At 44.0% G+C, this 16,732-nt stretch overlaps 1 protein-coding gene across 6 annotated transcripts in view; it reads right to left on the bottom strand.

The window, feature by feature from the left end:
• ccdc57 (coiled-coil domain containing 57) overlaps window positions 1-16,732 on the bottom strand; it is a 276,573-nt gene that overhangs the window by 62,733 nt on the left and 197,108 nt on the right. For all 6 annotated transcript variants that reach the window (XM_038776870.1, XM_038776871.1, XM_038776872.1 and 3 more), the window contains 3 exons: window positions 7,653-7,890; window positions 6,429-6,611; window positions 4,383-4,483 (listed from right to left, as the gene is read on the bottom strand). In XM_038776870.1, coding sequence (XP_038632798.1) covers window positions 4,383-4,483; window positions 6,429-6,611; window positions 7,653-7,890 — 522 coding nt within the window. The remainder of the gene's footprint in view (window positions 1-4,382; window positions 4,484-6,428; window positions 6,612-7,652; window positions 7,891-16,732) is intronic.

Raw genomic sequence — 16,732 nt, forward strand, 5'->3', positions numbered from 1 at the left:
AAAATAATCTCTTTTTGTTTCAGATTTGTCATTGTTCTTTCTGTGTCCAATGAAGAAATCATCTGCGGAGGTTATTTTTAACTGTTGGTGTAAGTTCGGGCAGTGTTCTGTCTTTTGAAGTAAGAAAATTTGGTTTTGCAGCTTTAAATGTCTTTTTGTTGATTTTCTGGCATTTCCCTTTTAAGTAGGCGTGGTCCAGGTCCTCTGATGTCATGACGCTCGTGACGTCATGCGTAGGAATCAATTGCGAATGCGCAATTCGCGTTTCCTTTACTGTGCGCTCTTTTCACAACAAATGGATTCTCGAGTGTATTTTGCCGTTTTCCTTCTTTCTGAGAAGTGGGCATGTTCGTACTGGCCGGAACGCGCTCGCTCAAGTTGGCTGCCAATCAAAAAGCGCGGTTGCATTGAGTGAGATCCTGCCTCTGCCTTGTGGTGAGTGTTCGTGCCATTTTTACCGATTTTGTTTTCTAGATACTGATTCTGTGTTTGTAAAGTCTCACAGTATTGATTTTGTTCATAAGCAACGCATTTTTGTATAGCAGTTTCTAGTGTTAGATACTTATTGTGTGAAAGTTCTTCCTTCAAAGTTTTGTCAGATAGTCCAGAAATCAATTCATCCATTATCATAGTGTCTCTGAAATCAACATAATCACAGCCTTTTGGCATTAACTGATTTGTGATAAAATCAGTGATGGGCCCTCCGTTTCTCTGGCATTTATGACAAGAGTTAAAACTTTCCAGCATCTCTCCAGACTGACTCTTACAGTGTTCATCCAATTTTTTGAGTATTACTTCTATTTTGGTGTTGTCTTCACCTTCTAAGTAATTAAAGCAATTATAGATTTCTCTAGCTTCGTGCCCACCTATTCAGAGTAGTAGTGTTATTTTCATTGCATCAGAGACCGTGCTTAAATCATGAGCTGCGATAAATATTTGGAATATCTGTTCAAATCTTTTCCAGTTATAACTTAAATTACCGGTTGTTTCCAGCTGCCCTAGCAGTCCAATGAGTAACACAGTTAGTTGTTGAAGATCCATTTGCTGCAAAATCTTCCACAGTCGAATATCTGATCTGAATTTCCTTCTCTTTTTGTCTAGCCTAATTTAACTAGTGCTGTTAAAGCCAACATGCCTGGTACCATGTTTTGTTACCTGTGTGGTAGGTAACATGTGCTACTCAATCCGTGGCTAATTAACCCCTTGTGTACATTCACATATAGAGATCACTACAACATGGACATGATAGGCCGAATGGCTTTTCCCCAGGAAGTAGTTGACACCTTAAGGAGAGATGGGGAGCAAAATCATTCTCACTCCTTAGTACATAAATCTAAATAATGCATTGAGCCTTTGATTTCCTGTCGCAATAGACAGCAAACTTCTGCAATCAATAAATGATATTGTAGGAAACAATTATGTGAATACTTAGCTACTTAACATGCGAGAATAGCAATGACATCCAATATTGCAAATCATTGATTCAAATATATGTGGAGTAAGCTTAGCACACTGACATCAGCCTTGGCTTTGACACAATTCTCACCATTATGTCAGAAGGTTGAGTTCAACTTGGCACTTAAGCACAAAGTCGAAAATGACACCCAATATAAGATCTTAAATCAAGGATCTATCTGCCCTTCTAGGTGGATGTAAAACATTCAATGTTAGTATTTTTTGCTTCAGTATTCACTAGAGAGAGGGACCTTGTTGCTCATGAGAACAGTGTGAACCAGGTTAATAAACTCAAACAGGTTGATATTAAGAAGGAGGATGTGCTGGAAATTTTGAAAAGCATCAGGATAGATAAGTCCCCTGGGCCTGACGCGATATACCCAAGGTTACTACGGGAAGTGAGGGAGGTGATTGCTGCACCATTGGTGCTCATCTTTGCTTCCTCACTCTCCATTGGAGTAGTACCGGATGATTGGAGGGAGGCGAATGTTGTTCCCCTGTTCAAGAAAGGGAATAGGGAAATCCCTGGGAATTACAGACACATCAGTCTGTGGTGAGCAAAATATTGGAAAGGATTCTGAGAGATAGGATTTATGATTATTTAGAAAAACATAGTTTGATTAAAGATAGCCAGCATGGTGAGGGGCAGGTCATGCCTCACAAGCCTCAATGAATTATTTGAGGGTGTAACGAGACACATTGAAGGTCAGGCAGTGGACATGGTGTATATGAAATAAAAATTGCTTATTGTCACGAGTAGGCTTCAATGAAGTTACTGTGAAAAGCCCCTAGTCGCCACATTTCGGCGCCTGTCCAGGGAGGCTGGTACGGGAATCGAACCGTGCTGCTGGCCTGCTTTAAAAGCTAGCGATTTAGCCTGGTGAGCTAAACCAGCCCCTATATGGATTTCAGTAAGGCATTTGATAAGGTTCCCCATGGTAGGCTCATTCAGAAAGTCAGGGGGCATGGGATACAGGGAAATCTGGCTGACTGGATACAGATTTGGCTGGCCAAAGGAAGACAGTGAGTGGTAGTGGATGGAAAGTATTCTGTCTGGAGGTCAGTGACCAGTGGTGTCCCGCAAGGATCTGTTCTGGGACCTCTGCTGTTTGTGGTTTTTATAAATGACTTGGATGAGGAAGTGGAAGGGTGAGCTAGTAAGTTTGCCGATGACACGTAGGTTGGGGAGTTGTAGATAGTGTTGAGGATTGTTGCAGGTTACAACACAACATTGACAGGATGCAGAGCTGGGCTGAGAAGTAGCAGATGGAGTTCAACCTTTGTAAATGTGAAGTGATTCATTTTGGAAGGTCGAATTTGAATGTTGAATACAGGGTTAAAGGCAGGGGAACAGAGGGATCTTGGGGTCCACGTACATAGATCCCTCAAAGTTGCCACCCAGGTTGATAGGGTTGTTAAGAAGGCATATGGTGTGTTAGCTTTCATTAACGGGGGATTGAGTTTCAGAGCCGCAAGGTTTTGCTGCAGCTTTATAAAACCCTAGTTAGACCATACTTGGAATATTGCGTCCAGTTCTGGTCGCCTCATTATAGGAAGGATGTGGATTTGGAGAGGGTACAGAGGAGATTTACCAGGATGCTGCCTGGACTGGAGGGCATGTCTTATTAAGAAAGGTTGAGGGAGCTCGTGCTTTTCTCATTGGAGCAAAGAAGGCAGAGAGGTGACTTGATAGAGGAATACAAGGTTATGAGAGACATGGATCGAGTGGATAGCCAGAGACCTTTCCCCAGGGTGGAAATGGCTGTCACGAGGGGACGTAATTTTAAGGTGATTGGAGGAAGGTAGACGGGAGATGTCAGAGGTAGGTTCTTTACACAGAGAGTGGTGGGTGTGTGGAATGCACTGCCAGCAGAGGTGGTGGAGTCAGTGTCATTAGGGACATTTAAGCGACTCTTGGAAAGACACATGGACAGCAGTAAATTGAAGGAGTGTAGGTTAGGTTGATCTTAGATTAGGATAAATGGTAGGCACAACATCGTGGGCTGATGGGCCTGTTCTGTGCTTAACTGTTCTATGTTCTATATTTGAAGAGTTCTCTTGTTGCCATGGTCAACATTTATTCCTCAGCCAACAATCACTAAAAATTGATTATCTTTTTTTAAATAAAGATTTAGTGTACCCAATTCAGTTTTTCCAATTCAGGGGCAATTTAGCATGGCCAATCCACCTACCTTGCACATCTTTGGGTTGTGGGGGCGAAATCCACACAAACACAGGGAGAATGTGCAAACTCCACACGGACAGTGACTCAGAGCCGGGATCGAACCTGGGACCTCAGCGCCATGAGGCAATAGGGCTAACTCACTGTGCCACCGTGCTGCCCAAAAATAGATTATCTGATCATTTATTGCATTGCTAATTCTGGGACCTTGCTGCATGCAAATTGAATGTTGCATTTCACTACGTAACAACAGTGATTCTACCTTGTGCAAAGCACTTTTGGATATCCTTAGGTCATGTAAGATACTATATAAATTCAAGTTAGTTATTTTCTTTAACGATAAATGGCTCTGTAATAGAGTTTCACAGGATGTGCTTAAAAGTAGAATCTTATGGAGGGGTAGAATCTTATGGAGGGGTATCATCATCATTAAATATTCTACCTCTGTCCTTTAGTCAGCAGTTTCACAAATCTATTTGATAGCAGAAATGTATTTTTGAGCGCCCTCCTCCTGCAATCTTATGGAGATGCAAATCATCTGGAAGTGATTGAATGAACTGGGTTTTGACAATGAGCAGTTTTACTGAATCAGCAAGAATGAGTAATCTTTTCCTTCCTAGTTAGTGATTCAGAGTTACTAGTAATTTAGTCATGGTCTGGCAGACAGGAAGATCTGTGCATCTGTTCGGAGACAGTTTTACTGTGGGTTTACACATGAATTATCCAACTTTTTGCAGAACATTACCTGCTGTGTGAACTGTATTGTAAGATGGTCCAAATGTACAATACGAGCTTCATGTTTCTTTGCAGTAGCAGCTGCAGAGACCTTTTCAGCACGAAGGCTAGCTAATATAAAGCGAAGGAAGGGATAGAGGCATAAAACAATGTGCAGTGCAGAAAGAATCATTACAATGTTTGTAAGGTACATTTAACAGTCAAAATTGTGTTCTGATCACTTAGCAAAAGATGAGCTCAAGCTCCACATGGAAGAATTTGAACTCATACTGCTGTGAATAGCGCTGGGGGAGGATGGCATGGTCAACCTTGTCAAAAGCTGCAGGCAGACCAAGAAGGACGAGGGGGGATAGTTTACCCTTGTCAGAAAGTGACAGAAGCAAAGCTGAACCAATCCACATAAAGAGAGGCAAACAAGGTGCCCATTTCAGAATTGGACAATTATCTGAAGAGAAAAAAATTGTAGGGCTAAGGAGGAAAGATAGAGGAGTGGGATTAACGGAGTTCCTCTTGCACAACAGATTGCATGGACCTGATGGGCCAAATAGGGGTGGCGGCGTCGTAGTGGTATTGTCACTGGACTAGTGACGTAGGGTAATGCTCTGGGGACTCAAGTTCAAATCGTACCGCAATCGATGGTGAAATTTGAATTCAACAAAAATCTGGAATGATTTAATGATGAGCATGAAATCATTGTCGATTGACTCAAAAATCCATCTGGTTCATTTATGTCCTTTAGGGAAAGAAATCAGCCCAAATTATTTTTTCCAATTAAGGGGCAATTTAGCGAGACCAATCCACCTACCCTACACATTTTTTGCGTAGTGGGGGCTAGATACTCGCAGATGCGGGGAGAATGTGCAAACTCCCACACGGACAGTGACCCGAATCCGGGTCCTCGGCGCCGTGAGGCAGCAGTTATAATCACTGCACCATTGTGCTGCCTGTGCCATCCTTACTTTTTTTTTTAAAAATAAATTTTAGAGTACCCAATTAATTTTTTCCAATTAAGGGGCAATTTAGCGTGGCCAATCCACCTACCCTGCACATCTTTGGGTTGTGGGGGCGAGACCCACGCAGACACGGGGAGAATGTGCAAACTCCACACGGACAGTGACCCAGAGCCGGGATCGAACCTGGGACCTCGGCGCTGTGAGGCAGCAGTGCTAACCACTGCGCCACCGTGCTGCCCGGTGCCATCCTTACTTAAGCAGTCTGGCCAACATCTGCTTCCAGATTCACAGCAATGTGGATGACTCTTAACTGCCCTCTGAAATGGCCCAGCAAGCCACTCAGTTCAGGGGCAATTAGGGATGGGCAATAAATAGTGGCCCAGTCAGCAAAGCCCACATCCTTTTAATTAATTTAATAAAAAGTGGGCTCCTTTTGTGCTGTAACCATTCTGTGATTCCATCACCACTAGTATTCAACATAACAATGGACCCTCTGATGTGCTTGTTGTATAAGCAAATATAGACTTGGCAATGAAATTAAATAGCAGGTCCATAAACCTAACACTGCTTTATTTTGTGGACAACATTATGATCCTCATTATGATTCTTTGGAATGACCAGCAACCTCAAAAATGAAGAAAAGGAAAATAATTGGGATAATGGTTAGGTTGAAAATAATGGTGGAATCAATTTGTGGTAATGAATTAGGAATATCCCACATTATTAGATACCGTGAGAACAATACATTAAATAAGACTGCTGGAAAACAGATACATATAGAATCCTTACAGTGCAGAAGGAGGTAATTCGGCCCATCAGATCTTGCACCAACCCTCCGAAAGAGGGCCCCACCCAGGCCCACACCCCCACCCCATCACCACGGCCCCGTAACCTGCACATCTTGAGATACGAAGGGGCAATTCAGCATGGCCAATCCACTTAACCTGCACATCTTTGGATATATCCATAAAGTGAGAAAGTGGATTTCAGGATCTTTGTGATGGATGAAATTTTAAAGATTGCATGATGAAATTTTAAAAATTGCATCATTATTAATTCTGTATGTTCCCCCAAAATGCTTTTGCCATAATAGAGTATCTCACCTATTGTCTCATTTAAAGTGCGGGTGTGGTTCTGGAGATAGGCATTGTCTGCAGTAATAGGGAGGCTTGGAAGGGAAACTTTCACTTTACTGGAAGCTTTTGAAATGTCCTCTAGTTGTCCTTCCAACTTTCTGCACTTCTGTTTCAGTTCGTAAACCTCATCTTCCACAGATTTAACATACTCTGGAAGTGTAGATAAAAAACGGAACATGAATTTCAATCTGAAATATATAGTAACCTTCTTCTTTCACCTCATTTTGTGAACCAAAATTCATCTCTAATTACTGTCAAATCCATTTTGATTTTATTAAGTAGAACAGTAAAATTAGACTGAGATAAGAAGTTAATATACAGTTGAATTACAATAAAGGACTTAATGTGAAATGCAGATCAGAATCACATCAACCAGACTAGCTGAATATGTGGACCAAAGCAAAGCAAGACATTATACCATGCAGCCTCCCTCCCCACATCCCCTCCAAATCTCCAAGTCTGCTGCTCTGGGTATCATAGAGTCCCTACCGTGCAGAAGAAGGCCATTTGGCTGTTCGAGTCTGCACCGACCCTCTGAAAGAGCACTCCACCTAAGCCCAATCTCCCACCCTATCCCTGTAACCGCACCTAACCTGCACATCTTTGGACACTGGGGGGCAATTTAACATTGTCAATCCAGCTAATCTGCACATCTTTGGACTGTGGGAGGAAACCGGAGCACCCGGAGGAAACCCACGCAGACATGGGGAGAACGTGCAAACTCCACATCGACAGTCACCCAAGGCTGGAATTGAACCTGGGCCCCTGCTGCTGTGAGGCAGCAGTGCTACCCCCGTGCCACCCTATCAATCTGCGTCAAGATCTCAATGGATATTGTACCAGCCCATGTTCAGTCCTTGATCTATGTAGAGTTAACGAGTTTGGATGATGCATGAATGATGTGTGTACTTCTCAAACTGGCAGTCTGCCAAATTGGCCACTTACTCCCCAATTTGTGGGTCGGCAGGAAATCAGGTCACTTCGAAATTGCTTGTCTTGAGGAGCTTTAGGTAACTTGTAGTGTCTTTCTCAGCAGTCTGGTTGAGACTATCTAACTGAGCACAGACTAAGAATCAAACTGGGTCCTTCTGGGTCTGTCTATACCTTGCTTAATAAACTGAACATTTGCAGAAACTGCAAAGAGTTTCTTTGCATAATTGTATATTTAAAGTTTAACTAAATGATCGTTACCTGAAGTATATGGGGTTATAACATCTTTCGATGTCTCTTTTGGGCTCTTGGATGAACCTAATTCATCAAATGATTTGTCCCGACTTTGGTTGGCAGGAATTTGCTCAGTCAACATCTCCATCTCTTTCCTCATTTGGGCAATAACGGTACGGAGGTTTAAGTTCTGCTCCTGGAGCTTTCGAATAACATCCGAAGGGAATTCTACATTATTCACATTTCCTTTCTCGGGCATTGAAGTCTGTCAAGGTAAAGACAAAACGTGGTCATTGTCTTTTTTGGTTTATCCAACTTATACAAACAGATCCAAACCCCATGTAAAAAAATCTATATACATCAGAAGCTTACATAGTGAAATACCGAGAACTTGAGAACCAGACTAAAGTGGCAGCTGTCAAAGAGCGGTAGCAACGTTCTTTGTGATTCTTGAGGAATTTCAGCAAATTCAAAAATATTCTGCAAAATTGTTTGAATTTCTTCAAAAGATCAAATACAGCATAGCCTATTGTGAATAACACAAAATGCACACATGGTACAGACGAACACTCAGACCATCGGCAGTAATTCTGGCTCAGTGGGAGAGAAAAATAAGAATTAATAAATACTAAAGAGACAAAAGACTGAAAAAAGGAGACTGGAATTTGGCACATGAGGAAAACACAAATAAACAGGGCCCAGTAGTACAGAAACAAAACAATACTTTTGTGTAATTGAATAACACTATTCTATTATTTATTTATTCTGTGCTGTGCACCTTGTCTTTGAGATAACAGTTTAATGTTTTATTTGTTTTGCCTATTGATCTGAATCCTTGTTGAACAGCAACCCTCAGGACCAGGCTTTCCCTTTCCTGAAAGAAGAAATTAGGTTCTTAAAGAATCATGGTTTACACAAGGCCAGGGAAGTCGCCTCTTACACCTCTTAATGTGCTAAGCAAGTCTGTCATTTACAATGATCCCTCTCTCATGTGATGTTGAATCATTTAGCTAACATATCATCAAATTCCAGGTAGAAGTACAAGATGCTTTGTGTCCCTAGCCTCGATTTAGACATGTTCCCTGCATGACAACTCCACAAAAGCTTTTATGTAACTGCTTGTCATCACACATATCAGCTGCATGCAGACATCTCTGTTTGACTGCACTTAACCATTGACAGAAATTTGGTCATTCTGCTCAGTTGATAGTATTCTAGTTTTTGAATCACAGGACAAAGTCCCACTCCTGAATTTATCTGAACAATCTGGATTAACATTTCAGTAAAATACTGTGGGAATACATTGAGGTGCGCATTAACAATATACAAAAAGAGGAAACACACCTCTTTTGCATTCTTGTTTGAATCTCTGCTGTCACCTTTCTGCCACTCCCACTGCATCAAAATAGTCCTAACAATGTCATGGATGAAATTCTCTGCGACTGCGGCACACTTATCTCTCCTCATGCTCTTGGACTTTCCTGCAACCTTCCTCCACTGGAATATTATTTAGCAAACCACAACAATGAAAAATGCCTAACAGGGCTGCACTGGCGTGCTATCCCAGATCGATGTGGGGACCTTTAGAACCGTCATGGTCTACTCAGCAGCAAGCAGGGTAGCATAATTGAGTACCCGAGGAGTTCTCGTGTTCCATCAGGCACTGAGGCCAAAGCATTTGTCAATGCGGGCCTCACGGTAGCATGGTGGTTAGCATCAATGCTTCACAGCTCCAGGGTCCCAGGTTCGATTCCCGGCTGGGTCACTGTCTGTGTGGAGTCTGCATGTCCTCCCCGTGTGTGCGTGGGTTTCCTCCGGGTGCTCCGGTTTCCTCCCACAGTCCAAAGATGTGCGGGTTAGGTGGATTGGCCATGCTAAAATTGCCCGTAGTGTAAGGTTAATGGGGGGATTGTTGGGTTACGGGTATACGGGTTACGTGGGTTTAAGTAGGGTGATCATTGCTCGGCACAACATCGAGGGCCGAAGGGCCTGTTCTGTGCTGTACTGTTCTATGTTCTAATCGACAATCCAGAAACTTGCCGTTGACTTATAAATAGAACTGACATTCGGGGCTATTTTACATGAAACTGCATTTCTTTTTTAAAATAAATTTAGAGTACCAAACTCCTTTTTCAAAATTCAGGGGCAATTTAGCGTGGCCAATCCACCTACCCTGCACATCTTTGGGTTGTGGGGGCGAAACCCACGCAAACACGGGGAGAATGTGCAAACTCCACACGAACAGTGACCCAGAGCCGGGATCGAACCTGGGACCTCGGCGCCGTGAGGCAGCAGTGCTAACCACTACGCCACCGCACTGCCCATGAATCTGCATTTCTAATGTCAGCTGACTGAACAGCTTGCATTCGCATTCATGAGGTGCCTTGCATTACAGGTCAGCTGTGTTTTGAGAAAATGATACTGTTTCCTGTAAATAAAAAACCAGCTTTCTCAAAATGGGGCAGTGTGGTAATGTGGGCCTCATGTGTGACATCTGTTTGTAAAATGAATACAGGAAATGAAACATAGAGTCCACAGAACAAGGCATTAGTTACTTTCTGATGCAGCAGCAGAAGTACATTGACTGAAGTTGGAAATGACCCCCATGCTGCATGAAAATGTAGGTGCATAAATGAGAACCCCAGTGACTTTTACTGACATCTTAATGTGGAGCTTCTGGTGTAGGTGTCCACCAGATGTTGGGAAAGCAGCTGGCAGGTTATCCTTCCCGATTTGCTCTTCTTCATCTTACAGTTCATCATTTCAAAGCACAGGTATAGCAGAATCCATAAAGGAAGGAAACCATTGTGCCCTGGACTTTATGGCTGAAATAATATCACCACAAACTGCAGCAATGTTGACACTATTGGTAAATTGGAGATACTGAAATTTCCAAGTATACTTTTTTTTAAGCTGTAAAGGTTGAACAAGTGCAATATTCTCATAAGAAAGCCTGTAGCATCATTTCTGCCTCTCTAATGAGACTCATCAACCAACAATGCTTCTTTTATACAGACTTTGATTGTTTGAGGCAGATCACAGTATGTAGGTAGAGGGAAATCCAAGGTGGTTGTTAATATGCAATTTAAATTTGATTTACATGCAACAGGTAGGATTTCATACTCAAATAGAAGCAAAATATTATGGATACTGGAAATCTGAAATAAAAAAGGAAAATGCTGGATACACTCAGTGGGCATGATTCTCTGGCTGCGTCCCCCGGAGAATCCCGCCCAAGGTCAATGGACTTTTCCATTGTCCGCGTCTCGCCCATGGCGATCTTGCGGCGGACTGGGTGGAAGAAACCAGCCCTGCATGCCTGGCAGCATCTGTGGGGAGAAACAGAATTAAACCTTTGGACCGAAATGATCCTGCCTTTTAAATAATATTTTTATTCGGTTTTTAGCATTTTATTCATAAAACAAAACAATGCAAAACATCAAGAACAACAGACCACGCCACTCCACCAACCAACACCCCAATAACTCAAAGAAACACCTCCAATCACCCCCTCCCCTTATCAGCTGATGGTAACCAAATCTTTAAAGTGTAGAATAAACAGACCCCATCTCCATCGCTCCTCTCAAAGCAAATTTAACCTTCTCCTAATACAGGAACTCCATCAAGTCTCCAATCCACATGCAGGATCGCTGACATGGTGCTAAAAAACGACCTCCAAATTTCTCTGACTTCAGGCTGGATCAGAACGGATGTGCATGATTGGCCGGACCTCTCCCACACTGCTTGCAAGTGTCCTCCACCCCCTCTAATAGCTGGTTCATCCCCAACCTCATCAGGTGCGCCCTGTGCACCATCTTTAACTGTATTAACCCCAGCCCAAGGTTGAGGCATTCAACCTCAGCAACACCTCGCACAAACAAACGCCCGCCCAGCGCCACCCCCAGCTCCTCCTCCCACTTGGCCTTAGTCCCCTCCAGCGATGCCATAACCTCCCCCAAAATCTTCCCTTAAATCGCTGAGATGACTCCAACCTCCAACCCCACAACCGACAACGACCCCTCCAACAACAAGGACGGCGGTGTCACCGGAAACGTTGGGGAAACCTTTTTTACAAAGTCCCACACCTGCACATACCGAAAGGCCTCCCCTTGTGGAATCCCAAACTTCTTAGTCAACTCCTCAAAACTCACAAATGCCATTCCAAAAATCCCACCCCAGAAACCTAGCATCCAGCTTCGCCAGCTCAAACACATGATTCTCTCGGACCGGCATCAATTTTGACCCTGCCCCAAAACTACAGTGTTGCCAAAATTGCCTCCGTATCTTCAGCATGGCCACCACCACCAGACTACTGGAGTATTTCCCTGGGGCAAACGGGAGCAGTGCCATTGCCAGCACCCGCAACCCCGACTGCCTACAAGACCACCTACAAGAGAATGCCTCCATCCTCATCCACAATGCCTCCGGCTCCCTACCCCAGCATCATACCTTCTCAGCGTTCACCGCCCAATAGTAATACAACAGATTTGGAAGAGCCAAAACCCCTGGCTGTCGCCCACTGTGAAGCACCGTCTTCCGAATCCTCGCTACCTTACCTGCCTAGACAAACAACGGAATCAACCGTTCCACCTCCATAAAAAACACCTTTGGCAGAAAGACTGATAAGCACTGGAATAAAAATAAGAACTGATCCTAGATATTCATCTTTGCCATCTACACCCGACCTGACAATGAGAGGGGGAGGCTGTCCCACCCCCCGCCCCACTGTAACACTGTAAACAACTGCTTATCCTTTACAAACCCCGTCTGATCCTCACCAATCAACTGTGGAAGGCACTCTTCCAACCTAAGCGGCAACACCTCAGCAAGAACCTTGGCATCCACATTTAGCAGGGATAGTGGCCGATACGACTCATACTCCAACGGGTCCTTATCCTTTATTAACAGTGAAATAGATGCCAGTCCCATTGTCTCCAGGAGCACCCCCTTAGCCACCGCATCCTCAAATCGCCACGAATAATGGTGCCCACTTACAAAAAACGTCTTCGAGAATTCCATCAGGAACCGATTGGCCCCAGTGCTTTACCCATTTGCATCTTCCCAATCGCCATCCGAACCTCCTCAATCCCCACTGGCTTTTCCAACTCTGCCATGTCCTCCTCTCCGACTTTAGGACACTCCATCCATCCCCCCATCCCCCAAGATGTCTCTCATATCCGTCTCATCCTCTGGGGGCTCCGACCTATACACCCTTTTATAAAACTCCTCAAAACAATGTGACCTTACGCATACTTCCCATGAACTTCCAAGATTTAATCTACCAGCCGCTGCCGCTCCTCTCTTGCCTCCCTATTCACTTGCGCCTTACACAAGATGATCTCGCCCTTTACCAATGCCTTCAGCGCCTCTACCTACAGTGAGACCTCCCTGTGGTGATATGCCTGTGGGCAGTATCATAGATGGATGGTATGCGATTTCCAACCAGCAGGTGGCGGTGCAGATACACCAAGCGGTATCAAGAGCATGGTCAGGTGACCAGCTACTCCCATATAAGTGGAGACACACTGGCCATCATCAGTTGGTTGCAGATGGTAATAAGGCATACATGTGAATAGTCAGGGCTAGGTGTAGTTCCAGAGGAATAATAAGGAGACTCCATGATAATGTTCTCTGTAACAGATTGCTATCTTACCACACAAGACTCAATAAAGATCCTGGTTTGAGCAAGTCAAGGTGTTTGGTGGATTCTTTTGCAAGGTACAGACCGAACGCAATACTCCCCATTCTTATTGAACCCAACATAATCATCAATCACCTTTCCCATCCTCGCACAAAACGTTCGATCCGTAAACAGCCCACATCCAACCTCCACGCTGGCCTCTGTGCAAGGATCACATCCACCAAATGATCTGAAATGGCAATCGGCGAGTATTCCGCTTTCCTCACCCCTGACAGCAACGACCTCCCCATAATAAAGAAGTCAATCCTTGAGTTCACATTATGCACTGGTGAAGAAAAGGAATACTCTCTACGCTCTGGATGTAAGAACTGCCATGGGTTTGCTCCTCCCATCAACTTCATAAACATTGGCAACACCTTTCGCCCGCCCTGAAGGGGTTAACGAGCGCAGTTAGACCGATCCATCTTCGGATGCAACACTTTATTTAAATCCCCACCTAAAATGAATTGATGTTTGTCCAGACTTGGCATGAAAGCCAACATCATCTTCATGAACCCCACATCATCCCAATTTGGGGCATGCACGCTAACCAACAGCACCAACCTCCCCTCCAAAGCACACGTTATTATAAAGTAGCTGCCTCACTGATCCGCCACCACCTTTTCCATCTGAAACCTAACACTTTTACCCACTGGTACCGGTAGGCACCACCACCCCCCCAGTTTCAAAGCCAGAGTGGAACACCTATAGAATTTACAGTGCAGAAGGAGGCTATTTGGCCCATCTAGCTCTTTGAAAGAGCACCCTACCTAAGCCCATGCCTCCACCCGACCCCCGTAACACGAACAAATCTTTTGGACACTAAGGGGCAATTTAGCATGCCCAATTCACCTAACCTGTACATCTTTGGACTGTGGGAGGAAACCGGAGCACCAGGAAGAAACCCACGCATACATGGGGAGAAAGTGCAAACTCCACACAGCCAGTTAGCTGAGGCAGGAATTAAACCCTGGACCCTGGTTCTGTGAGGCAGCAGTGCTAACCACTGTGCCACCGTGCTGCCCACCCCTTCCAAAGTCTAATCTCTCCTTCACCCTCAAGTGGGTCTCTTGCAAGAGTACCACATTGACAATCAGGTCCTACAAATGTGAGAAAACTCGCCCGCTTCACTGTTCCATCCAACCTCCGCACGTTCCATGTTACCATTCGGATTGGGTCTCTCAATGCCTCACACCCCCCACCCCCATAAGTCATGACCTCGGCTCTGCCCCGCGAGCAGGACAAGGCCCTATCCTTAGTCTAAATGTTCCTTCTACGGAGCTTTTTTCTGCTTTTATGTAGGCTTTTGGCATGGTCCAACTGACCACCCACAATCCTGATGTAAGAATATCGCAAGGGGATTTTTCTTTAAATTGCCAGGGGTTCTTGTTTATTCTTGTTCAATCGTCTTCCACTATCCTCCCCAAATCGGAAACAAAATGCGCATCAAATAGCAGGAAAATCTGATCTAGCCGCAATCAATTTTAAGTAAATCTCTCCACCAGAGGGAGCACTCATTCCAGAAGGGGCAAATAACTCCAGTATACAATTTTCGAACAATTAAAAAATACGACAAACTACCACAACATTTCCAATACACAGGGTGGAATTTTCCCAAAATTTGGCAGAGTTCGATGGCTGTGTTTAGTCTGCCAGTGGCGATGGCGGGTTTTCATGCCATATTTTTAAGGATCTGGGAAAAACGTTTTCAGCATGGGTTTCATGCCACCTCCGTGGCGGGTGACCTCTAATTCACCCGGCGGACCATCAGCTGAGCACTTTAATCAATGGGTCACTCTGTTTAAAGGCTGCCCCAGCGCTCCCCAGCCACTTCTTCTATGTCCAAGGCAGGGGATGGCAGCAAGGAAGTCAGCGCCCAGATTCTGAAGTCTCCTTCGCTGAAAAGCTTGATGCCGTGGACGCGTGTTATAACATCCTGTACCCGCGCAGAGGGAGGCTACTAGCTAGCAGGGACACCAGCATGGGAGGCGGTGGAAGTACTGGCTAGTTACAACTCCCTGCAAAGACGGAGAGGCATCCAATGGCAGAAAAGGATAAATGATCTCCTCCGTTCTGCCAGAGGAGGTCACTCTTCTGATCATTCTCAACTCACACCCATCACACATCCACTGTTACGATACCAGTTGATGTTATAACAGGATCCCAGAATGGAACCCTGCTTCAAAAGACCGTAACTTTTATTTTTCTTTATAAAGAATGGAGGAAGAGTCACAGGCCTGCTCATTGGTTTTAACAAGAAAAAAATATTAAATATGAAAAGATGGATTATTATACAATATTCTTTTACTACCTCCTCCTTAGCTTAACAAATATACACAGCTTTAAAGATTAACATGGATTGCAAAGTACACCTTAAAATACAATAGTCTCATTAACACAGGAATTCACAATCAAGCCCACAAGATGACTGTGGTCAAATACTTGCACTCCGCTCTGAACCCATGTTATTGTCTGGGGATTTCTCCTCAGAATCCCCCCAGATGATGATCCCGAGAGTTTCCAAACTCCACTCCCAAAAACACACTTTCAAATCTTCTCTCATAATAATGCTTTCCCTTAACGGTTTGCATTACAAAATCCAGTCCAGGTTTTACAAATGACTCTTTTAATCCAAGCGTCCATTCCACTTCTAACAGTGAATCCAGTCCAGGATTTTACTCCACCCCCTGTTAGGACTCCTTTGTCTTAACTGCTTTTACATGAACTGAGAGATCCAGCCACCGATTTCCATAGTTATTTCAACTCATGTTCCACAGGCTGAAGTAAAATTTTACCAACCTGAAAATCACTTCAGATATCTTTCTGATGTCTCAGCCTTCTTCTCAGCTTTGTCTGTCTTTACTGAACAGTACTCTGTTCTAGTATCTTTAACCTCCGGCTTCTTGGAAACTTCTTTTCATTTACTAGTTTCCTTAACTAGTTGCTCTTCAGATCTCTGCATATGTTTTCTTAACCATTACTCCATCGTATGGCTTTTTTTCTGGCAAAGTTAAGAGAAATTGTTCCCTCTCTAGCCTTCTAAACCAACTGCTTCTGGCAGAGCTGTGAGAGTTGCCTTCTTTCTCACTGTCCATCTCCAAATGCAATCAAATTAGCTAAACTAAAACTTAAAAGCTTCTCTAGCTTACAAGACCCCAGTTGCTGAGCAACCACTGCTGGTTTATTTATTCTTCACACCATAACCCTCTCTAAGCACAGTAGAAACACAGTTGGAACTTACCTAACCCCCACACATACAAACACCTTTGTCCAGCATGAATCCAACTATCAGTTTCATCCTTCCAGGCATTAAACAGAAACATTAAATTAAACCCATTTAAAATTATACCTTATTCCTAATATTTACCAATACCAATACAACTGCCTTTATTTTCCGAAGACCACAGAGAGCTCACTCACTGACAGC

The sequence above is a fragment of the Scyliorhinus canicula genome, chromosome 18 (assembly GCF_902713615.1).
Source record: "Scyliorhinus canicula chromosome 18, sScyCan1.1, whole genome shotgun sequence".
Lineage (NCBI taxonomy): Eukaryota > Metazoa > Chordata > Chondrichthyes > Carcharhiniformes > Scyliorhinidae > Scyliorhinus > Scyliorhinus canicula.